This window comes from Schistocerca gregaria, chromosome 4, assembly GCF_023897955.1.
Source record: "Schistocerca gregaria isolate iqSchGreg1 chromosome 4, iqSchGreg1.2, whole genome shotgun sequence".
In the NCBI taxonomy this organism is placed as follows: Eukaryota; Metazoa; Arthropoda; class Insecta; order Orthoptera; family Acrididae; genus Schistocerca; species Schistocerca gregaria.
The window spans coordinates 658,183,225-658,208,887 of record NC_064923.1 but is presented as its reverse complement, the minus strand read 5'-3'; the positions used below and the strand labels follow the sequence as shown (position 1 = coordinate 658,208,887).

Genomic DNA, 25,663 nt, shown 5'->3' with positions numbered 1-25,663 from the left:
ACTATTCTCAGTCAATTAGATGGGAAATTGCAAAGTGTATTAAGTTTTTTATTTTTAAGTGTGCACACTGGTAGAGCATTCATTCATACAGTCTCTTCCCTCACACAGAAGTACATTTTAAAATGTGGAATTTAATAAGTTTTAAGCCAAAAGGTTTAGAAATTTTCTTCACAGGATGGGCTGTCAGAAATTGTTGAATCCATTTGTCTGAGGAAGTGCTCAGTGTTACTCCGCAAGCCTGTTAATGAACAATATTGATGACGTGTGTTTGCTCAGTGGACACGGACGGTTTAAGACCATCACCGCTACATGTTTGCAGTAATCTGTTTTATCAAATTGTTGTTGTCTATGAATTACTCTACAGTCAAACGTTTAATTTGATATCTGATAGAAACATTTGATTCTAATACTCCCTGTTATTTTCCATGTAAGGCAGAATTTTTCATTTGCAGACTCACTGGGATAATTTTTCAGGTTATTGTTGATGACACCCCATGTCCTGGGGAATACCTCTTTCAGACTTGGAAACCAAGACATCTCTCTCTCTCTCTCTCTCTCTCTCTCTCTCTCTCTCTCTCTCTCTCTCGTCCATTCAGGTACAAAAGTTTGCCATTTTCTGCTCTTCAAACGACTAGCGTGGGGGGCCTTGAATCGATGTGGCGCGGCTGTTGCCGCGGCCGAGACGCGCGCGGCCCTGTGAATGAGGCGTGGCAGCGGCCGGCGCCCATTGAGCCGGGCGATCAATAAGCGGCGGCCAGCGTAGTACTACGACGTGCGTACAACTACGCGGCCCGGCCGCGGGGCCGTGCAGACACGTCAAAAACGCCGCGGGAGCGTATGCAGCTGAATAGACGTCACGCGTCCCGATCTACATGCTGCAGGAGAGTGAGACGTGTTCGTGTAGTCAGGGCCTCTGACTACTTACGACGGTAATGTTCATTCCCAATCTCATCCAATACATTGCGTATCTCATTAAGATCGGCATAAAGAACCATTACACTCTCTACTGCATTTCGCACTTACTGTCACTGCTATCTTCTACGCCTGTTTATCCGTGAAATACGTAGTACACATTGCATGCCAAACGCTGTGAGGAGCCCAGCAATTTGTCTATTTAACCCGCGAGGAAACTAATCATTTAGCGACTAATCACTTAGCAATTGTCATTTTAAAATAATAGCGCTGTATGGCATCATTTCTATATGACTGGAGTAAACGTTTTGAAAGCACTGGAAGTAATCTATCACTATCATTTCCCCCCCCCCCCCCCCCCCCCCGAAAATTTGAAGATATGTCCGACGTAGTTATATTTATTAACCTACTATTTTAATAAAGTGGCTCAAGTGTTTAAGACGTTCTGTTCTATCATCATCTCTTGTGCCTTATTGCCTTATTAGAACATCCGCCGTCCATTGTTAAAGCTCGCCGCAATGGGGATAACTGGAGTACACACAATTGTGGTCTTCGTACACAAATAGTCTGGCAAATTAGTATCTGAATGCGAATACAAAACTTTCGAAAATGATTTCACAAAGGACAATCGTCTTCATTCAACAACTCCAAACAGCCGGAAAAGGGTACGACAAAAATCGCATCACACGTGCTAACGTGAAAGGTAGTAACACTCGGCTACAACTCTGCTCATGGGGCGTAATTTCTCCACTGTGAGCTCGGATCTGCTCAGCTCAAGAAGCGCGGAAATGTTAAGGTGGAAGAAGTTGCCTTCGGTTTTATTAGTAGTTTTCGATACAGTTGCACGTAAAAACACAGAGCATTGTTTAAAAGCTATTACTGCCTTTTGAATATGTGAATAAAACTGACAAAACCCTAATTAATTATGTACATAGTTGGCTTTGTGTTTAGTAGAGTTTAAACTAGTTTTTGTTTTCTATGAGGAAGAAACTGATCGAAAGATATGGAAAAGTGTACAAAACGTCACTGAATTTACAGTAACAGGAATGCTGTTACATTCTTAAGTTAAATGTACATTGTCCAGCCACAGCAATCTTACCACCTGTCAAAAGTCTGCACAACCACCTCTTGCAGACGAACCGCTTCCAGATGTGATGTAGATAGTCCATGAAGTTCTAGGTGCCGACAGATATACAAAGCCTTGCCCACTCCAAGGGCGCAGCCACCTACGCTAAGCTTCTCGGTTGAGAATCCATGGGGTGATCAACCCAATCGTGATCACAGATTTTCGACTGGGTTTGAATCCGGGGAGTTTGGTGGCCAGGTGAGAACGCTAACTCATCCTTGTGCTTTTCGAACTACAGAAGTAAAATGCGAGCTGTGTGGCATGTTTTATTGCCCTGCTGGTAGAAGCCATCATGCCCAGGAAAAATGTGTACGGATGAACATTATCCTGAAAGAATAGTCATACTGGATGTGCCTTTCAGAATGATGGGCTCACCCAGAAATGCCGCAAAAATATTCCCACATCATAACACTGCCTACTTGTTTGTTTTCACACGTTTCACTCTGTACACACCAACAGCCATCTGTCTGATGGAGAGAAAAACGTTATTCGTCTGAAAAGGCCACACAGTGGGCGTCCCGTTTGCGGTACTGATGTGTGAATTCCAGTCTTCGTCGCCGATGAATAGCAGTCAGCATGGGTGCGTGAACAAAGTGCCTGCTTCCGAGGGCCATACGCAGGAACGGTCGTTAAGCGAACACTGTTAGTAGCCCCTTGGTTAATCAAGGCTGTCAGTTGGTCATCAGTTGCTCGCTTATTTGTCCATACAGATCTCGACATCAGTCTTTCACCCCTGTACTCCATGGTCCGTGGTGTACCACACGTGCCCCTGAGCCTGTTTTTGATAGCGCCGTTTTGCCATGCACGGTATACTGTAACCAGGGCGGCACGCGAACTGTTTACAAACTTAGTCCCTTCAGAAATGCTTTCACCCTTGGCCCTAAATACCGTCATGTCCTTTTGGTCAGACGATCACTCCGTCTATGCACTGCGGCAAGGACTGCACTGTTTACAGCAGCCACGACAAGCTTTATATGCCCTCCACGCTAGTTCTGCCATCTGCCGTCTGAGTGATTACTGCTGTGGTCACGACGTGACTGGATCGTGTCAAGAGGGTGATCAAAAAGTATCGCTATGACAAACAGGCAAAATCTCCTTCGGTATTGAGGCAATAATACTACCGACGCATATGGTTAAGGATACCCGTTTGGTAAAATAACGTGTTTCACTGCGTGAGTGGTCCTCGTCAGATGGAAATCAAGGGTCTTCCAAAGCTTTTTAAGGGCTGAATGGATGCTAATCGCATGCGGATATGTCGGGATTATAGGACAGGTGCTCGAGTAACAAGTGTCTCCCACTGGAGTTAGCGTCAAGTGTGTTACGAGGGTGACCTCCCATATCGACCGGCGTCCTGTGTCAATCGTGACCAGTGCGAAACTTTGCGCACCATTCCAATGATAGTTTTGACAGACATGCTGCCCCCATACACATTCACTTTCCCATAGATGTCAACCGGTGTTTGTCCTTCGGCAGCCAAAATGTTTTGACGCATTTGTTAATAACGTCGCCAGAATTCAGGTTTCAGCATTTACAGTACGCACTTTGGAAAGACACAAATGCCATACTAGTCCCCTGCGCAGATGTTAATGCTTATATACTTGCTTGAGAGACTCGCTACACTGCATACATGAATGTCTGTGGACGGCTGTCCGCAGGCTAATGAAAGAGTAAATTTGGGGATGGTATCTTCTTCGGCCTCTCAACTCTAGAATGTTATCCAGAAAACGAAACTTTACTAACATACTACCTCCGCCAGTAAGGCCCTCCCACACAGTGAAGACTTTAAAATCAGAACCATTACCCGAATGTGCGAAGCCCACTTTTGTTTAGGTACCCAAAGACTTAACTTCAGGAAGGCTCAATATAATGACGCACACAATTTTCAGAAGTTAGAGTAGGACGTGCGACAAGTCAACACTCCGTTTGCATGTGTATATCGTGCTTAAGACAACCTATAGAAGGCAATTACTGGAAGAATCAATGTTACAGATTACGTGCGTTTCCAGAAGCAGCAAACTGTTTCAGTAGATTATTCAAGTGGCTGTGTTCTCTGGTGTTTCTCGCTTACAGTGCATCAGCAATACAACAACACAGGAACCTACAAAAAGGTCAAGTAAGTAGACTTGCATCTGCAGTGCGTGTGACAGTCTTCACATAGGACAAAATCTCTTGTCTTCGTTGTCTTTTGCAGAACTATTTTTTCTCTCATTGTGTACGTGTGTACACACACACACACACACACACACACACACACACATACAGTCTTGGTTGCCTCTGCTAGCACGTCATGCTTTACTGCTATAGTGTTTCCTTGTTTAGCACAAAACGCCACTCCTCGCAGGTCTGAGAGCACCTGGCCCATAGACGGCGGCGAGGGCATTTCCCCGCGGCGGTATTAATAGCCCAGACAGCGGCCGCCGCCCTCTCGGCAGTGACGCGTCTCGTCTGGCGGCCTGCGTCGGACACGCTCGCATCCCAAACGCATGTGCCAGACACTGCATTCCGCCTTAGGGACAGATTACGCCAAGCGCACGAATATTCCTATTTATCCACAGCTTCGAACCACTTCCCGCTTGCTAACACCAACGCAACCACGCAAAAAGTTTATTACTCGAGTTTACGCGTAGTAACTTTTTGCACTTATTTTTATTTGGACAATACTTCTCTTCCTAGTCATTCACACTTCCCTAACTACTGCTTCCCACTCAGTCTCTTAATGTGACTTCAAAATCATAGCAACGAGTGAGACTCGTCCAGGGGTTGTGTTTGTGATTACCCACAGACTGGCATTTCCCCACTCCATAAGGACTTGGACGGCCATATCAACATACCAAACGAATTTAACGGAAACGCTCATTTCTGCTATTGGAGTGGAAAGGAAAATTAAAGGTCTGACGAAATTTTTTAACTGGAGATTTAATACAGAGCTAGATTTCCAAAGACCTCGCAGGAGTAAAAACGACAGCAGTTAAGAAATTATAACCTTTCCTTTACTGCGCACGTTAACATTTGGCTCCATTATTTTACCAGATCTGACACTATGAAAAACATTATGCAACCATCAACATATTAGCAACAACGAAAACACCTCTTTCATCTAACAATAGACGTTTACATAAAAAAGGAACCATCACAAATCGCGGCGACTTAAGTATGATTACCGTCTTCGAATCAGTGTCATTTCTGCTCGTCTCATTGCGTATTCCTTTCAGTTACCTTCTGTACTACAGTTCTTTCCATGCATGGTCCAAATTTCATGGAGCTATGTTACTTGCCAGTGACATTGCGCGAAAGTTGTTTTTGTCCCTGAGTATTGCACAACAATGTAATTTCGGCGACAACTTAATCTTTTATTCTAAAAATAAAAAATGAACTCATTTTAAAAGTTATTGTGATTAGCTGTACGGGCGTGTTTCAGTACGATATACTATCTTCCTTTCTGTTCCTTTGATTTCACATTACTTTTATCGTAGAGCATATCTGCAAAACGAGCATCTGTTATTGAAGTTATTTGTAGCCACAAATGTATATTGTATCCTAACGAGAGAGTGAAATGTTTTCAGCATGGGTCTATCGTTTCACTGCAGTCACACTTCTAACGAGAAAAGGGCTGACGTCTTACATGACATGCTGGCATTAACAGGTAAAGGAAAGTCAGCAGCCGCAACAACGGTCACCGATCTATCATAGTTACACCACTTATTTATTTAAGTCTTCAGAAGATTAACGTCAATACAGCACTATACACAATGCTGCACACGAACGAACAGAGGAACCGAAGGTGGGTTTGATCACCGCAGTGCTTTCCTACACAAAGTTATGGTATGCTTTTGAATCGATGTATCCAAGAACTTCAGTTTACCTTGACTCCGAACCATATTGCAGCTACGCATAATCTGTATTAAAACAGACCACTACCTCTGGTTTACGAACTGCCCAATAGATATCTTACACTGAAACAAGTCTGCGCGCCGCCTCTATTGCAGTTCAATCTTTCATTCATTTCTTCGTTCCTTCCTGCATTGTATAATATTTAACAGTTTAGTGGGAGTGGCAAAAACAGCTATGACCAAATAGCGCTGCATTTCCTTCTCAGGCAAGCCCACGAAATGGATGAAAGTATTGACTGCAGCGTTTAAAATAGTGATATAACGGAGTTAAGTTTCTTCGGAACCTAAGTCGGAGGTTGTGAACTTGTTTCGGTGCACTTTCCAGTAGCTGAATGGGAAGACAGCAATGTATCTTTCGTATCAGCGATTTCTTCATGTTAAAGAGTATGTGAAGATTTTAAACATAGTTTGCTTGAAAATTTTCGAGCAATTCGTACACTTCGCACTAATTTCGTTGAATTCACCGAAACAATTCCAATCGTATTTACGTCGGGCTTTATTTTGGCTTTTCAGCATCTGGCACACTGCCTCAAAAGGAGTAACTAACACCATGTTAGAGACTGCTTTTCAGAAAGTGACTGAAGACTATTCGGACCTCTAGCCCTCACCTCAAAGCCGTTTCTGGAATGATTCGAGGTGCCGAACAATCCTCGCTGTTACAGAAGTCTTACAAAATTCTACTTCTCAACAGAGGACCTGCGTGAAGCGATTTGTAAACAGCGACATTTCTTCGCAGTGGGCCGAGGGAATAGGAGGAGGCAACAAGATTCGTCGATTGCCTAAGGTATAAGGCTAACGACGTAGTTGCTATCTGACGGTTTGCTTTTTGGAGTTCAAAATCTGGCTCTTGACCTTCGGTAAAACATATTCAAAACTATCTGTGCAGGGAACAGCATCGAAGGTGCAATTTCAGTCAGAAGTTCCAAATATTCAGAATCAGGTTCATCCCTAACATTCAACAGAGCTTGTAGTCTAGAATCGTCTTGACTAGATCACACAGTGGGAGGGGCTGGGTGAGCGCCGCGGCAGGTGGTGCGGTGCGGGCTTCCGGCGCGGCTAAGTATAGCTTCCGCTTCCTCGGCCGCCACGTGGCGCGCACATGTCCGCGCCCGCTGGCCCAATCTCGTCCTCGGTAAACACTTCCGGCCGGCGAAGAAAGCACTACTTCGTCTCCGAAGCATCCTGTTGCACAGCTCCGCCCACCTTCCTGCCCCGGCGCAACCGCAACGGAATGAGTTGGTGCTGGTCGAGCTATCTGAACGAAATTCGCGGGCAATCTGAACATTTTTATTAAGCAAGGTATCAGCCATACACTAAATACGACCTAGAATAGTATGACATTTCCACAGGTTCCTAAATAAAGCCGCGAACATTACTTCGTAGAAATGTGGCATCGTAATTTGCGTAGTTCGTGAACTATTCTTCTCGGAAACTTTCTCAATACCAATTCGACCACAGAAAAAGCTTAGCAGAGCTACAAGGGCAATGGCGCGTGAAGTAAAGTTGTATTCTCAGTGCAATGCTACATGTGTACAGCTTTCAATCTGTCAACGTGATCCGGAAGCTCACTTCAAGTACAAATGTCACACATACTGTCGGTTTACGTCAAGACGTCTTGTCAACACAGAAAAGTTGCCCGACGAACTGGCGTACGCAACGGTGATGTTCTTCGAACATGCAAACACTATCGACGGACACGAAACATTCAACGCCTGTAACTGGTCACCTGGGGTCAACAACACCAGCCGGAGGCTGTTAGCTACAAACCATCCCTTGTTAACCCGAACAGAATGCAGGGGTGAGCGCTGCGCCGTGCCCAGACAGTAAGCAACAGTCTCCGTGCGATCAATTTCGCCTCCAGGCGACAGTCAGCAGAACGACACCAAGTTCCCAGTGGTCTGGTGCGCGGAAGAGATGAGCAGTAGTACGCTGAATGAAACTTATCAATGGACACCGGGTTCTTGTCATCGAGGAGTGCAGGAATTGCTGGCACCCGATTTTCGCCACAAAAGTTTGTGGAAGCAGCCAGCTAGCAATGCACATCTCGGGTGTCGATCCTTACAGGTTCAGCACGGAGGCGACATTTCAGAAGAGGAAGACGAATTTACTAGGGCTATTCAAAAAGTAACTTTCGATCGTCGCGAAACGGAAATCAGTTAAAATCAAAAATGTGTTATTTGCGACAGTTAGCAACACCTTCCAGTCATTTTTTCGTCATTAGCAAGCGGCCGCTTGTCCTTGCCGCCAATTCTCTACGCTGATCTGTAGCTCGTTGTCTGTGCCAAAACGTTTTCTTCATTATCAGCAGTTCATGGGAAGAGAGAGGAAACTGAGCGAAAGCCAATTGGGGCTGTATTGCAGGTGATCACAAACTTCCCGTCGAAAACACCGTAGGAGTGTCTTCATTGCCCCTGCCAAGTGCCGCCGGTAATAGGCTATTTTCCATGTTTAAAATAAGGTTCAGCTTGTTATTCTGATTGATAACATTTCTCACAAAATCATTTAATATCAAAACTGTTACTGGCTGATATTCTGGTGATGTCGCAAGCTAGGTGTAAGACAAAGCTATATTTTTGTTACTCAGTCGGAGTTACGATGTTTAGACGTACTTTTAATGCAACCAGTTTAGCTATTTAGTGATGGAAAACGCAATTACAACTTGTATGTGGCAGTAGAAAAGAATTCTGAGAACGTTGATAGTGGAAGCCTTGCGAAGTTGATTGTACATACTCTACACATTTAGAGTGGCGATGTGTGCAACGAAGGACATTCGTTTCTCTGCGACATCATTAAACTTGCAAAAAAACTTAAGGAATTTTAGAACTTCTGCAGATGTGTTCTTATACTGCAACCAGATTGGTGTGACTGAGTCATGAACTACGATCCTAAGCACACAAAAAATTTTCTTCGTGAAACTTAGTACTGATTTCCTGTGTATATACAATTAGCAGACCGAGTCCTGTGGGGGGCCATGGCACCATGGTTAGAGCGTAAGACTGCACTGCAAGAGATCACACTTTCAAATCCTGGAAATGTCATACATTTTTGAAATTTTCACATTAAAAACGAAAGTAGTGTTAGCAAGAACTGGTTGCAGCAATTGCTTTGACTGTGGGATGTATTATATACAGCTTTGCCGGCCGGAGTGGCCGTGCGGTTCCAGGCGCTGCAGTCTGGAACCGAACGACCGCTACGGCCGAAGGTTCGAGTCCAGCCTCGGGCATAGATGTGTGTGATGTCGTTGGGTTAGTTAGAACTAATTAAACCTAAGTTCTAGGCGACTAATGACATCAGAAGTTAAGTCGCATAGTGCTCAGAGCCATATATACAGCTTCTCATTTGTCTTAGTCTGAGAAACGCACAAAACCGGATAAATTCATTCACTTTGCGAACTAACAATTCACTTTTTGGGAAGTTTTGTTAGTTATGAAGATGTAGCCATACGTCCACAGTACAACGAAATTATACGGAGAGAAGGAAAGCGTGTGTGTAGCGTGCAGCTGACACAAACAGAAGTGCTGTGATCAGAATTACTTCATCTATATGTAAGATAGTGAAACTGCAAAAGTTTAAACAATAAGGATCCTAGCTAAAAAGTATTAAGTTAAGAACATAGTTTCTAATAAAGTAAAAAATGGAGTCACATTAACAAGAAAACTTTTAAAAAGTGGCGTGTGTGAACAGCTATTGCAAAAGTAAGCGCATGTAAACCCCAAGTAAAACAATATTCTGTTTCTGATCGGAGTAGGGAAATTTTGTAATTGTGATTAGCGTCTTCACACGAGACGACTGTCGAATCATTTTACAAACAAGTTAAAATGTTTTTTCGGGTTAGATTCGTACCAGAAATCGATGTACATCGTCCTATAGAATGCGACGGTTTACCTATCTAACAAATGAGTTACCGAATCATTCGGGTGTGGTTAGCAAAAACAACAAATTTCACTAGGAGTTTAATTTCGCTGATTGACGCTATCTTTGTTGTAGCAGTGGGAGATCATTTTTCGCAGACAACCTCTACTCGAGCAACGCACTAAGCTCGTGAACTTTTGCGTCGACGAGGTGCCAATTGGCCGGTACAGCGCAACCACATTTTACGCATCTTCCCACTATTCCATTGGAACTGACGGCCTTGGGAGAGCCAGTCCTGACAAAACTCAACCATGTGGTGAGCAAGATGTATGAGACAGGCGAAATACCCTCAGACTTCAAGAAGAATATAATAATTCCAACCCCAAAGAAAGCAGGCGTTGACAGATGTGAAAATTATCGAACTATCAGTTTAATAAGTCACAGCTGCAAAATACTAACGCGAATTCTTTACAGACAAATGGAAAAACTAGTAGAAGCCAAGCTCGGGGAAGATCAGTTTGGATTCCGCAGAAATGTTGGAACACATGAGGCGATACTGCCCCTACGACTTATCTTAGTAGCTAGATTAAGGAAGGGCAAACCTACATTTTTAGCATTTGTAGACTTAGAGAAAGCTCTTGAGAATGTTGACTGGAAAACTCTTTCAAATTCTAAAGGTGGCAAGCGTAAAATAAAGGGAGCGAAAGGCTATTTACAATTTGTACAGAAACCAGATTGCAGTTACAGGATTCGAGGGCGCATGAAAGGGAAGCAATGGTTGGGAAGGGAGTGAGACAGGGTTGTAGCCTGTCCCCAATGTTATTCAATCTGTATATTGAGCAAGCAGTAAAGGAAACAAAAGAAAATTTCGGAGTAGGTATTAAAATCCATGTAGAAGAAATAAAAACTTCGAGGTTCGCCGATGACTTCGTAATTCTGTCAGAGACAGCAAGGGACTTTGAAGAGCAGTTCAATGGAATGGATAGTGTATTGAAAGGAGGATATAAGATGAACATCAACAAAAGCAAAACGAGGATAATGGAATGTAGTCGAATTAAGTCGGGTGCTGCTGAGGGAATTAGATTAGGAAGTGAGACACTTAAAGTAGTAAAGGAGTTTTGCTATTTGGGGAGCAAAATAGCTGATGATGGTTGAAGTATAGAGGATATAAAATGTAGACTGGCAATGGGAAGGAAAGTGTTTCTGAAGAAGAGAAATTTGTTAACATCAGGTATAGATTTAAGTGTCAGGAAGTCATTTCTGAAAGTATTTGTATGGAGTGTAGCCGTGTATGGAAGTGAAACATGGACGATAAATAGTTTGGACAAGAAGAGAATAGAAGCTTGCGAAATGTGGTGCTACAGAAGAATGTTGAAGATTAGGTGGGTAGATCGTATAACTAATGAGGTATTGAATAGGACTGGGGAGAAGGGAAGTTTGTGGCACAATTTGACTAGAAGAAGGGATCGGTTTGTAGGACTTGTCCTGAGGCATCAAGGGATCACCAATTTAGTATTGGAGGGCAACGTGGAGGGTAAAAATTTTAGAGGGAGACCAAGAGATGAATACACTAAGCAGATTCAGAAGGATGTAGGTTGCAGTAGGTACTGGGAGATGAAGCTTCCACAGGATAGAGTAGCATGGAGAGCTGCATCAAACCAGTCTCAGGACTGAAGGCAACAACAACAGCAGCAACCCACTATGTGGAACACTGAAACAACTTTTCGTGAATTTTTGTAGATACATTTGTACAGTATGGTACCACACAAAATTTGTAACCGGTTTTCCGAAACGTAAATTCAGAAACAAGACCAGTGTAGATTAGCAATATGACAGTAGGAGCAGCTAAGTAGCCAGTGACGTCACAGGCGTTGCATGAAACGTATGGAGAGTTTTAGATGGTGTTCAGATTATCTGAATTTCCTTTATATAAAATACTGAAATTCTCAAGTGGAAAAAAGCATGTTAGAAGCATAAAATTACAACCATTTAAGAATTTCCACAGAACAGTCAAATACCCTATTGTCATGAAGAAGGAACCGTATGACAGATACGTGGGCTGCATGACATCTGATGAAATCTCTCACCAGGTCCTCATTTGGCGGGAGGCACTATTTTCTAGACTTCTCTACATGCTCACCTTGCACTCGGAATTGAGAAGAGACCTGACGCGATCAACCGGTATACTACATACACTGTAGCGCGCGCGTGTGTGTGTGTGTGTGTGTGTGTGTGTGTGTGTGTGTGTGTGTGTGTGTGGGCGCGCGCACTCGCTCACGCAAAGCGTCATCATCTGCCTTTTATAGTCGTTTCCATTTCGTGAGCGACCCGACCTTACTTTGCGAATAGCCTCTTACTGCTAACGCGGATAAATTTACGGCTGTGCGCTATCTCCATCAGCATCTCCATCAACATCTTTACTCAGCAATGTGTGGCGGAGGGTAACTCTCCTGTTCCACTCGGGAATAGTTCGTGGCAAGAACGACTAACCGTAAGCCTCAACGTAGATCGATTGTGGTTGAAGTACGGGCTGTGAAGGCACGTAACAGCACAACTCTCAGTACGTGACGACTACTGAATCGGTAGTTAAAATGTTAACAATGGAGATAACTCTACTGTACACCTGGAAATACACCGTTAAACACGCTGACATGACACCAATTCTCTCAAATTTTACTATTAAAGTCTTTTCGACGCATGAACATGCAGGAGGAGGAAGCATCGGGAACATACAGTAACTTTTGATATAACATTTAATACGCTGCGATTAACAATGCTTTTCTTGTAGACCTGTCATTGGAGTTAAATGTTAATTTCTGTAACGCTTCCGCACTTAATAAGCGAATCCGTGACGAAATAGACAGCTCTTTTTTGGCTCTTTATTTCCTCTTCCACACTACATGATAACTGCACATGTCCAAGCGTCGTCTGTTTGCAGTTCTTTCTGGATATCTGTACAATTATCTACCGGTGCATATTCATAATATATAACCGTATTGAGCACGCAAAACTTCACCGAGATTCCGACAGTTATAGGGGCACGACCTTCCATCGTAGTGTCCTCGCTGCAAAGCACACGAGGGAGCGACACAGTATTATTATTATTATTTAGTAGACTGATTTCGTAGAGGTTCAATTTTGTAAAGGCTACTGCATTTTGTTTTTACGTCAAAGGTAAATTTTCAGGTCTGGTAAGTCTCTCTCTCTCTCTCTCTCTCTCTCTCTCTCTCTCTCTCTCTCTCTCTCTCCCTCTCTCCCTCTCTCCCCCACCCTCCCCACCACCTTGTTCCTCGATCTCAATTCAATACACATGAAGCTGAAATTTATTGCGCAGATTACTTGTATGAGTAACAGAATCTGCGCACACATTTTACTAGATATGGATCTTAAGTCAACCACGTTGTTACTACACACTCAAATGGTGAAGTTGAACTAATTTTGGTAGTGGGTGCGAAGAGCCACCGTGAAGCCAATTTATATTTTTGAAGTATGACAGTTTTGAAATACCTCTGTTAAAAAATAGGCCATTCCGTCAGGAAACCGCGAACCGTCAAAGATTGAGGGCAATCAGCACAAAGTTGTGGGCGATCACCACTTAAATAGCGACGGCTAAAAAGACAGAGCCCAACACACGCAGGGAGGGCCGAGAGATGGTCGGCCAAACCATTGGGAGGGGTGTCATTCCCCGAAGCCTGTTCCCATGAAGATATGGCCAGTGGTGATGCCAAAGTAGTACCACCTGCTGACGTACGGCAGACAGACAGACAGATAGATCGGAGGGGATGGAAGCACTAGCGGGCCGAGGTACGATGCTGCAGCCTAGGCAGCACTGTCAGCGGCCTCGGTTCCTGTCAGACAGACGTGACCCGGAGTCCACATGAACATCACAATGCTTCCATTACGTGGAAGCAAGTGAAAGCTCTTCTGGATCCGTTGCACTAAGGAATGGAGGATCGCGCACACAGGCTCTGAAGAACACAGAGTGTCAAAGCAGATGACAATTTAAAAGCCTTTGTAGCCAGATGCACTGTGTGGCCTGATACGGGGCGGGGAGCTCCGTTGTAAATACTGAGCAGTGTTCCGGAAGCCGATACCGAAAATTGTCCGTGCCAATGACCAAGGCGCACCTGATACCACGGTCAGTCCCGGAGCCGTGGCAGGCTGTGTGAAGTGAAGCTGCCGGAGCAATAGCCGAAAGCGAGCTCCATAAGGTAACAAGAGGGTTGCGCCCCGTACTGGCTATCAAAGGAGTCATCGAAGAAAGAGGTATAGGATGGATGGCCCGGCATGAAAGATAAACGGCATGCAAATCTGCTGAGGAGAAAATCAGATGGGTATGACAGAGGTAGTTCGGAAGCTTCGGAATGCATACCCTCAACCGGCTAGCGTAAAAGGTGCCATTGGCCAAACGGATCCCACAATGGTAGGTTGTATCGAGATGGCACACGATGGACGAACGTGCAGAGATGTCCGTTCGAAACAAGACTTCGTGTTTCGTTTACAAGAGACTGGTACAAACGGACGAGGGTGGTCCACTCAACTGCCCAGGAAATACTGCGGAGGACATGAAGGACTGAGGGAACGTATACAGTGGACGGACAGGTAAGACACTTGATATGACCATGGAAGTTTCCTATCGAGCATGAGCCCCTGGAATTTCGTAGTTTCAGGGAATGGAAGAGCAGCAGGCCTAGGATGTAAAAGAGTTGGAAGAAACCAATCGCATCGCCGGAAATCCGCACAAACTCTTTTGTAAGTGGAAAAGCAAAAGCCACTGTCGACGCTCCACGACACCGCTGAAGGAGACAAATCAGCGGAGAACTGCAGTAGATGGAAAACTCATCGACGAAAAGGGAGCGCTAATGCCTGGTTGGAGACAGGCCATAATAGGGATAATGGCTCAGGACAGAACACTGAGGCACACCGTTTTCAGGGATAAAAGTGTTTCACAAGGCAGGAACTGCAGATACTTTGAAAATTGTCTTTTAAAAATTTCTTAAGGAAACGGTATGCGGCCTCTTGAGCATCATGTGCAGACAGTATGGAGGATACTAGTCCTCCAGGAGGTGTCAGGCTTTTTTCCAAACCAAAATACGGTCACAGTCTCACCTTTCCGAAGGCAACGATTCATGACATGGGTTGAAGTGACGAGACAGTCAACTGTAGAACGGTGTGCTTGGAAGCCACAATGCGCAGTGGTTATTTAATTGCAAGACTCGAGTCACTGTATCAGCAGGACACGAGAAAGTATCAAATGGCTAGTGAGGCATAGACTAATAGGAAAACACAAAATGTAGCCTAAGTGAAGGTTTTTAGACACACGCCTTTATTAAAAACATCAATAAACACACGGATATTCTGCCATTTCACTTATGACATATGCCTCCATCTACTCATATGATCGTGTAACTAATGCTGCAGACCTGCAAATATTGCATGGGCGTTTCAATATAATTGAATAAGTGAAACACTGTTAAAGGCTTTATCACCACAAAGTGGATGGTGATGGTGTGACAATTTTAACTGAGCAACAGGCATGAAGACCCTTAAATATTTGGTTTTTGGGGTGCTCAACTGTGCCGTTTTCAGTGGCCGTACGAATTGTCAACCTTTTCACAATCCATTCACACCAAATTTCCCGAATAATGATTACACAATGAGAAGACTAACAACCAGTCCCTGGGTAGAGAAAAATCAACGACCCGGATGGGAAACAAACCTGGGAGCCTATGATCTAGAGACAGCAACGCTGGCCACTAAACCACGAGATGGCAGACGGAAGATCCTTAGGAGACTATGCCAAATGGTCAGTGTGAATGCCTGTAGGTTGCAGAATTGCTCTTGCGATAATTTGCTCAGCGGTAGTATCAATGCAAGCACAATGTGTACCATCTCCAGCCTTTCAATAATATTCTATCAGAACTGTGTCAACGTGTTTAAGACACATACTTAAATACATGTATCACTAAAAATGTTACAGCTAACCTAATGAAGCTTGAGACTTACGTAAATGCTTGGAAATGCGCAATGACATACATTTTATAACGATTTGAATTTTTAGTTACCATTGTTTCTACAACGTACCTTTTCTCGTCAACTAATCGAGCAATAAAATTTGTATTTCACAGTTTACATCCGCATAAGAGGCCAACAAAACGTGTGGAACTGTTTTGTTTAAGGTCATACTTACTTCGAAATTAATTTTTCCAGTTTTGAGTTACCCGGTACTACTAAACACCGCACAGCAACACTCAAGGATATGGCGGACACCCGTGGTGTAAGCAGTCTCTCTAGTAGCCCTGTTGCACCTTTTAAGTTTTCTGCCAATGAATCGCAGTCTTTGGTTTGCTCTTCTACTCATAGCATTATCTATGTGATCGTTCCAATTTACATTGTATTTGTAATTCAATTTAGCTTAATTTACAACCTTCAGATTTGTGTGACATATGGTGTAATCGAAATTTAGTGGATTTCTTTTAGTAGTCATGTGATAACTTCCACTTTTTTGTATTCGGGTCAACTGCCACTTTTCGTATTATGCAGGTTATCATTTGCATTTCGTTTTAGTCATCATAACTTTACAAGACAGTAAATCATAGCATCATCTGCGAACAATCTAAGAGGGCTGCTCAGATTCCTATATCGTTAATATATATCATGAACAACAGAGGGCCTATAATATTTCCTTGGGGGAAGCCGGATATTACTTTTGTTTTACTCTATGACTTTCCGTCTATTACTACGAACTGTGACCTTTCTGACAAGAAATCACGATTCCAGTCGCACAACTGAGACGATATTCTATGGTCACGCAGTTTAGTTAGAAGACGCTTGCTAGGAACGGTGTCTAAAACATTCTGGAAATCTAATAATATGGAATCAATTTGAAATCTCCTGTTGATAGCACTGATTACTTCAGGAGTGTAAAGAGCTAGATGCGTTTCACAACAGCGATATTTTCTCAACAAGTACTGACTGTCAATAAATCTTATTCTTCGAGGTTTGATAATGTTTGAACGCAGTACGAGTTCCAAAACAATACTGCATATCGACGTTAGTGATATGAGCCAGCAAATTTAGCGGATTACTAGTATTTCTCTTCTTGGGTATTGGTGTGACTTGAGCAATTTTCCAGTTTTTAGGTAGGCATCTTTCTATGAGCGAGCAGTTGTATTTATTGCTACATTTGGAGCTATTGTATCAGCATACTCTGAAAGGAACATGATCGATATACAATCTGGACCGGAGGTCTTGCATTTATTAAGTGATTTAAGCTGCTTTGCTACACCAAGGATATCTACTGTGTGTCTCACCTTGGCAGTTCTCGATTGAAATTCAGCAATATTTACTTCGTCGTCTTTGATGAAGGAATTTCGGAAAACCATATTTAACAACTCGGCTTTAGTGGCACTGTCACCAGAGACTTCACCAATGTTATCGCGCAGTGAAGGTATTGATTGCGTCTTGCCACTGGTGTGCTTTAAGTATGACCAGAATCTCTCTGGATTTTCTGCCATATTCCGAGACAGTTTCGTTGTGGAAATTTAATAAAGTTGCCTCGCACTGAAGCACGCGCTATATTTGCCAATTTCGAGATTTTGCATCCTTTCAAATTTGGCACGCTTTTTCGCATGCAACTTCTGCAATTGCGATGTGACCCATTTTGTATACCATGGGGGATCAGCACCATCACTTATTAATTTATGTGGTATGTATCTCTTAACTGCCGTCGGTAGTACTTTGAGTTTCTTTTTTATTGCTGTGTGTGTTACGGTATTTAGCCTGGCATCAAGTATTTTGTGGTCGCCTGTATCCGCCGTGATACTCCCTTATTCGTCCAGGATTATTTGTTGATAAGAGGTCAAGTATGCTTTCGCAACCATTTACACTTGTTGTGGGTTCATGAACTCGTTAAAAATAATTTTCTGAGAAAGCATTAAGTACAATTTCGCATGACATTTTATGCCTGCCGCTGGATTTAAACATACAATTTTTCCAGCATATCGAGGGTAGACTGAAGTCACCACCGACTATAATTGTATGAGTGGGATACCTATTTGAAGTGAAACTTAAGTTTCCTTCGACTGAGGAGATACACTTGCTGAATAGTTCAGAGGATCAGTAAAATGATACCATTAATAGTTTAGACCGATTGTGAAGTATACCCTCTACCCACACAATTTCGCAGGAACTATCTACTTCAATTTCACTACGAGGTAAATTACTACCGACAGCAATAAATACACCACCAACTGCATTTAATCAATCTTTTCTGAACTGTTAGATCGTTAAAAATTTCGGCTGAACTTATTTCCGGTTACAGCCAGTGTTCTTTACTTTTAACTATTTGAGCTTCAATGCTTTCTATTACGGCTTGGAGCTAGGGTTCTTTCGCAACATAGCTACGACAATTTACAACTACAATACTAACTGTTACTGTAACTACCTGTTTTACCTGCCCCTTTTAGACGGACACCATTTCTGTGGTTCCCTGAGACCTCCTAACCTAAAAAACCGCCCAGTCGCTTCCACACAGCCCCGGCTAATCGGGTAGCCGCTTCCTATGTGTAGTGGACTCCTGACTTAAGTGAAACCCGGAAACCCACCATCCGTTGCACATGTCAAGCAATTTGCAGCCTACACAGTCACAGCAGCCATGTTCCTAAGGGGCTCCATTACGCACCTAACGTTGGAGCTCCCATCTACCAGCAAACCCACCCTCTGTGAATGTCCAGACCTTACGGGCCGAGAAGCTTCCTCTGGAACAGGGTGGACGACTGTATCGTCAGCCACAGGTAACACCTGAAACCTGTTCGTCAAATGAACCGGGGAGGCCCTACGATCGGCCGCTTGGAAAGACTTTTGCTGCCTACCGCACTTTGGAATGATCTCCCACTCCACCACGGGTGAGGTGTCAAGATCAGTGCAGGCAGTACCTGGGAAGGCCGCAGCACTGGACCGATCGGAGGACACGTGGTACGCGCTCTACGTACCTCGCATCCCCGCATCCGACTCCGCCCACAGTGATGCCCTTTGACAGCAGCCTCAACCTTCGTGACTGAAACAAACACTACCTTGAGATGAGAGCGAAGGGTCACCAACTCGGCTCGCATCCACACAGCAATCACACTACCTATCCATTAGTGAAGTCGCTCCTGTTTGAAGCTCGCAAAAATACGTAACAAACAAACGGTGTACTCGCCGTATTAGCAACAGGTGCTGTCACTGACTGTAACCGACACTAAGCTACAATAACCAAAACAAACGAAAGCCTGTATGATACAAGGGGCGATAACAATGGATGTCCTGTACGTTACAATTTTAAAATAAAACGTTGTCCCTAGTAAGCACTGAAACATGCAAGAAATTGCAGAAACACTAGTAACTGTGCGGATAACAATCAGCAAAAGGGAAACAATATTTGTGGGTGAGTGGCTTCTGCCTGAAGGTATTTTCACCAGGATGTCACAAAGGAAAAAATGAGGATTGTCATCCTAAATATTGTGAAAGAATATTACCTACACGGCACACTGCATTGTTTCATGCTATGCAAGTTATCCTTGATAGCATTTCCATAATCTATTTGTAAAGTGTGAATTTCCTGTTCTGCTGTTTCTATTAACACCTACAAGTGGCTTTCCATCTACTAATTTCTTGCCTTTAATTTCTTTTCTTCGGCCTGAGAAGTCAACAACCCATTTGCTTTTTAACATGCCCACACATTCCAGTTTTTCAATTTTAGTTTGGGAGCCAAAGTTTTGCTCTCTAAAACAGCGTTAAAAAACACTGGAATATCCATCACCTAGATACTTCACATATCTAACACCATATTGTTCAACTGACATTTGGAATATTACTTTCATTTTAACTGTTTCCATCCCACCACTTGACCCTAGTAATTCTTTCTGCACACTTGTGTTCCTGTTGGCAACTTTCTTCACTACCTGCACTGTTCTTTCTTAGGTCACACTGAAGAGTAATATTTGCTGATTAGTTTGAAGTGTAAGACTTTGCATGTATCCACGAAGGACAGATTATACACCATGAAGTGATGGATGGGCCCTCGTCATCCAGGTTGCATCACAAGAGACTCGGATCTGTATTCACTACACGGTGTCTTACTTCCATTTCATTGTTAACTATCTACAGCTTCCTGAACTTTCAGGCCTTCCTTGCACTGAACTTCAAGGGGACTGAGGAGTGTGTTAATGTGATCACTGAATCTACTTCCTGGTGCAGGCATGTTCATCAAACCACAAAAATTTGTGCCTTCCGTCCTACACCTAAATTTTAAATTCTTTAGAAGAAAGTTATGTAATTTGGTATTTGTTTGCAGGTTTATGTCTGCAGTTCTGGTACACACTGAAATATTGGCACCACTGTGCCACATATCGCCACAAATTGCGCAGCCGATTTGGTGGAGTATTACGCGGTATTTATTTCTGGATCTTAACGATACTGCATAGATGGCACCTATGCTTCCACTTTGATCAAGTCTAAAAATGATGTGCAGACCATGTGTCAAGAACCGACAATTTCAAGAGAAGTTGAGGCTTAGTGTGCTTTGAGACCCGCGTGCAATGGGAGGCAATAATGGTAAAATGAAAATCCTTAATGGATCAGATTCCGACATCTTGCACATAATTTTTAAAATGACGGAGGGCATCCACTTTGATCAATGAATGCTCGCACTCATTCCAGAAACCCGCCAAACCAAGTTCTTTGGCACATAATCATGGTAGACGATTTCTGGGTGTATCAGAAATACTGCAAGGCAGAGTCCACAGGTCCAACCATCCTCAGCCAAGGTGACACTGCACGTTTTCTTGGCAACTTAAGGTGTGGTGCTGTAAGATTATCCTTCTAACGGGAGCTTACTACCTAAATGTTCGATGAGGTTACAGTATACTGTCAAAAACACTGCGCGAGAAGGCTTTCGGGGAGGGTGTTCTGCTGAACAACATCCCAGTTCACTCTGCACAGCAATCACAAATATTCTTTAAGCTATTTAATTTTGCATGAGCTAATTCTCCTGACCTGGCTCTCCGTGATTACGTCGTACTAGTATGGAGGAAGAAACCACTGCGTGGCAGAACGAGGCAATTTTCGTGGAGGAACGTTTCCTCGACAGTTAAAATGCAGCTTTCTACACACAAGATCTCAGCCAAATCAGCCAACATTTGGGAACATGTGTTGCACTGGAGAGTGAATACCCAGGTAAGGGCCAAAACCAATTGCTACCCTCGGCTACAGAAGGGTTGCAGCCGGAAATACAAGCTCGCGCTGCGACAGAGGGGGTTGTTTCTATTGTACGATCCATAGAGAGTGAGCAACGCGCCGAAAACCTGCCACTACTGAGGCAGAGCACGGTCTCCATAATCGTGCAGCGCGTCTGTTTAGGCCCTGCCCCCCATGATGGGCAATACATATTGACCTCAGAAATCTAGCGCTTCATTAAAAATGACTTGAACTGGCCAAATATATTCAGTACGTTCAAGTCAATGCTGCTGAGAACTGGGGCGAGGTTTAATTAAATAATAATAATAATAATAATGAATAGATGAACACTAAGGAAGCGATCGGTCATTGTCTGGAATGAGAAACTTTTTTTTACTTTTGTTTCGTCGTACGGAAAAACTATAGGCAATTAACGTCACCTTACTGAAGGAGACATCCTGACAAGTGGTTGACTACAAGGAAATACTGACATCTCGAAACAGGGTTCTGTGTTTAAGTCTATTGAATAGGAGTTTACTGCCTGACCACTGGGTGGACCTAAATGAAGTACGATGGTAATAGAATGCTTGAACATGAAAAGCAAAGACCATGTTAACGTGATTTAGATAGTGTTTTAACAAACATTCCACGCATCCAGACACCTTTATGTACTCTAGCCAATACTCAGAATTTAACAGGTCTGGACATATGACCCTTTCTGGTAATTTACGTACATAAAGCTAAGGAAATTGTGTTAATGACACATAAGGTAGGCAAATACATCAAGTTAGAGATCCTGCAATTATAGAGCTATCACCGGGTTTAGATCTGCAAACGAAAAACCACTACTGGAGACAATGCAAGAGTTACATGTACATGTGCCTCTCGCCGTTTTGCCGCTTCGGTCCTCGGTTACCATTTCATTCGCAGTTTTCCTTCTGACAACAACCCACTGTTTTTTACTAATTAAGGAAGTATTATTCATTTTTGATTCCTGAATTACGTAAAGAAACAAATCAGAGCATAGCTGAACTAATATTTTTGTGAGAAATTAAGTCCGGAAATAATACAACCTACCAACAATTATTTCTTAGAAATTATGAGTTTTCTAGTTATGGAGTGCGTTCCATAAGTAACACAACCAATTTCTTTTTGACGCAACAGAACACCATAGCGCGTTGTAACCGGCTGGGCTAAGTGGAGAGGGGTGTTAGCTTCAAAACACTCCTTGTCTCAGTCGGCTGCGAGCTGCCGCAGAGTCAGGACGAGCGTTTCCGTCAACCCTGTTGAGTTTATGTAACACGGCACAATGGATCATTCTATAGAGAAACGATACGTTATCAAATTTTGCGTTAAACTTGGGAAGTCCGCCACCGCAATGTTTTCATTACTTCAGCATGTCTTTGGGACTGATTGCTTGTCCAAATGAAGTTTTCAGATGGCCCAAGTCGTTCATGGAGAGCCGAGAGGAGATCACCGACGAACCTCGCAGTGGACGGCCATCAACCGCACGAGTCGATGAAAATGCGACGCGTGTGCGCGATGGTTTGAACTCGCGCAGACGGCTGAGCCTTCAATTGATAGCACAAACTCTAAACATGGCAAAAACAACTGTTTTCCACATTGTGACCGAAGATATGAACATGAGAAAGGTGTGTGCCAAACTCATCCCAAAAGTGTTGACCGATGAACACAAGCACATGCGGGTGCTTCAGTACCGGGAAATCTTGGAAATGTGTGAAAGTGATCATTTTTTAAAGTCAGTTATCCATGGTGATGAGTCAAAAGGCAGATTTCAGAGTGGCACACCCCATTGTCGCCCCGTCCCAAGACAGCACGCATGAGCAAAACCATGCTCATTGCATTCTGTGACGTCAGAGGCACTGTCCTCCACGATTTCGTACTTACCGGGACTCTAGTGAACTACTTTGAAGTATTCACTGGAAAGGAGAGTCTCGCGTTGTCGAAGCAACATGAAGGACACGTGGGAAGTTCACCACGACAACGCGCATAGTCACAGCGCCTTCATTGTCAAATACTTCCTGGGTAGTTCCCCAGCCTCCCTACAGTCCTGAACTGGCTCCTGCTGACTTTTCGGTTAAAAGGAGTCACGAAAGGAAAACATTGGGACACGATTGAAAGCAACCACGCCCATGTTACAACAGCTCTAAAGGACATTCCGGAAAAGGCATTCTAGTATGCCTCCAAGGCATGGAAACACCGCCTCCAGAAGTGTATCGACACAAGAGTGAGCCATTTTGAAAATTGATTATTTGTACGAAAATAATAAATGATTTTTTATTAATTTGGTCGTATTACTTATGGAATGTACCTTATATGCGCAAAATATAAGGTCTTTAAGCGTTCAGAAACGCTTATGTTATCCGAGACAGGCACCGCATTCACAGTATGAATATTCATTAACTTGCAACGAACAGGAATGTATAAGAATGCGCAAATGCCCGGAAGAACACACCTCGCAGAATACGTGGAGGGGGAGTAATTTGTTAAAGGACATAGAAAAAGTTCGACATTTAGGTATACTGAATCGGAGCTCTGGCATTAGAGAATCTCGTGCAAGCGTGTAACTAGGTGTTCGAACAGACACTGAACAGGGTGAGTACTTGGTAGCATGGAAAGAATGAGAGAAACTGTATGAGGATGTAAGACTTCTTTTCTGCACTTTCAAATGCCAACACACAAGCTCGTCACTGTCGGGAGTATATGGGGGTAGGAAGCCGATGTTCAGTGTCAGCAGAACCTTAATATGTATAAAAATTCTCGGTATTCTTGCCACGTCAGTTCCCATAGAACCTTAATATCCTTCAACTTTCCGATGTGCAAATTTGGATCTGGTACATGATTTCAGGTTTTTTTTCATGAGATGTAGTTAGGAGGAGGACGACAGCATACAGCGATCGATATATAATAATAGCACGGCAATTACCTGGATCGCTTGCCACTGTGCTGATGATCTGGATGACAGCGGCCACATCTGCTGGACAGTCCGCCACGGTGCGAAGTGTCTCCAGCACTGCGCGGCCCACCATGTCCCTGCAACACACATCGCCTCATCAGTTACACAATTGTTTAACGACTTAAAGACTACAACACATGGGGGCCAAAGAAAGAAGGGGAGATGCCGAAACTCGCTAAAGCCAAAGTATGATTTCATGTGATAAGCATAGCAGTACTGCTTTGGCGCGAAGGCAAGAGCAGAAAACCCAAAGCCTGCGATCGCCTCCCGAGTTTTCTGGAGTAACACTCAAGGAGCGCTCAGCCGAATAATGAGCCATTAATTAATTATTACCAGTGCACTTTCATACGACTGTACAATCGTTTTTAAAATGCACCACTTCTGATTTTTGTTAGTTATGTTCTTGCAATGATACAGTGTTTACCAGCTTCTCTTAATATTCACATTTTTTTCTTTTATTTTTCTAAGTATCAAACACCACACACAAAGTTTTGAAAGGTTGCGGCAAGAGCAGGTGCGGAATGAAATGCCCTTGCGCAAAAGTAACATCTTCCGCATGGAATGAGTGTACGTGTACCTAACAGCACAGTTCCATCTGTTTTTTCTTTTATTGGTACGAGAATTTTTTCAAAGTAAACTTCAAAGATATCGGCTGGATTAGCATGTTAAATATCAAGTTTTCTGCTATGTTAGGACACCCTTTACATCATGCAGGTTCCCTGGCGTTGAGATTTCATTGTCACTATGTGGAGGAAACCCTTCTCGAATCAGTTTTATTTTGGCCAATCTGTACTTCATGTGACACACAATGCGAACGCTCAACAAAACCATCCGTCCGAGAAATCTACCCGCCGACAGTTGCGCACCCAGTCATCACAACTGAGGTCCACGGTTCGAAGCCGGGCGGAGACCGACGGCCTACGGCGGAGCGCGATTGGCGCCCCGAATCAGAAGGCTGCCATCATTGGCCGAGTGGGAGATGGAGCCACGCCTCCAAGTAATGGCCGTGGCAGCAGCGGCGGCAGTAGCCCGCAGAGGGAAATCGATCACGGCGCGACCGCCCTGCCGCCTCCAGCGAAGCACCACGCACGCCACGTGGCCAGGACGACAAATCATCTTCACACTCACACAGCAGGCATCTGCCAAGGTCACGCCACAGCTCCGAGCAAGAAAAGCACTAGCGATGAGGCAAGATAGAAAGAGCCATGTTTTACACACCGAGGCCACGTCTTGCTACTTGTAACCAGTCTACAGTTAAAGAATCATGTTTCGCTGCTATGAATTCTAATCCTACGTCCAGTACTCTGCTAAAATGGTGGCGTAACGTCTCTTCCTGTTCTGTAGACGCTGCATCATTTGCAACAGCGGGCAGAAGCTGCGCAGGAGAGCTCTGCAGAGGTCGAGTGCAGGTGCTGCGCAAGATGATGGCCCTTCACAGTTGGCGAGCAATTAGAGCTGCAAGCGCGTCCTCGCCGCCTTCGCCACTTCACCTCAAGTTCCAGTTGACGTCCGGCGAAATTTCACCCTCCTCCTGCATATTACCACGCCTGAAGAATTTTACTTATGTAGGAATACCTGCTTATTCTCTAATCCCGCAGCAGTAATAATGACTACTTCACATCAACGGCATTAAATTTTACTTAATTGTAAAATAAAGTTCTGATTAAAATAAATTGTGAACGAAAATTC

At 43.7% G+C, this 25,663-nt stretch overlaps 1 protein-coding gene across 4 annotated transcripts in view; it reads right to left on the bottom strand.

Annotated features, from left to right (window-relative positions):
- LOC126268024 (serine/threonine-protein phosphatase 4 regulatory subunit 1-like) overlaps positions 1–25,663 on the bottom strand; it is a 305,079-nt gene that overhangs the window by 46,052 nt on the left and 233,364 nt on the right. For all 4 annotated transcript variants that reach the window (XM_049973442.1, XM_049973441.1, XM_049973443.1 and 1 more), the window contains one exon: positions 23,945–24,051. In XM_049973442.1, the coding sequence (XP_049829399.1) occupies positions 23,945–24,051 (107 nt within the window). The remainder of the gene's footprint in view (positions 1–23,944; positions 24,052–25,663) is intronic.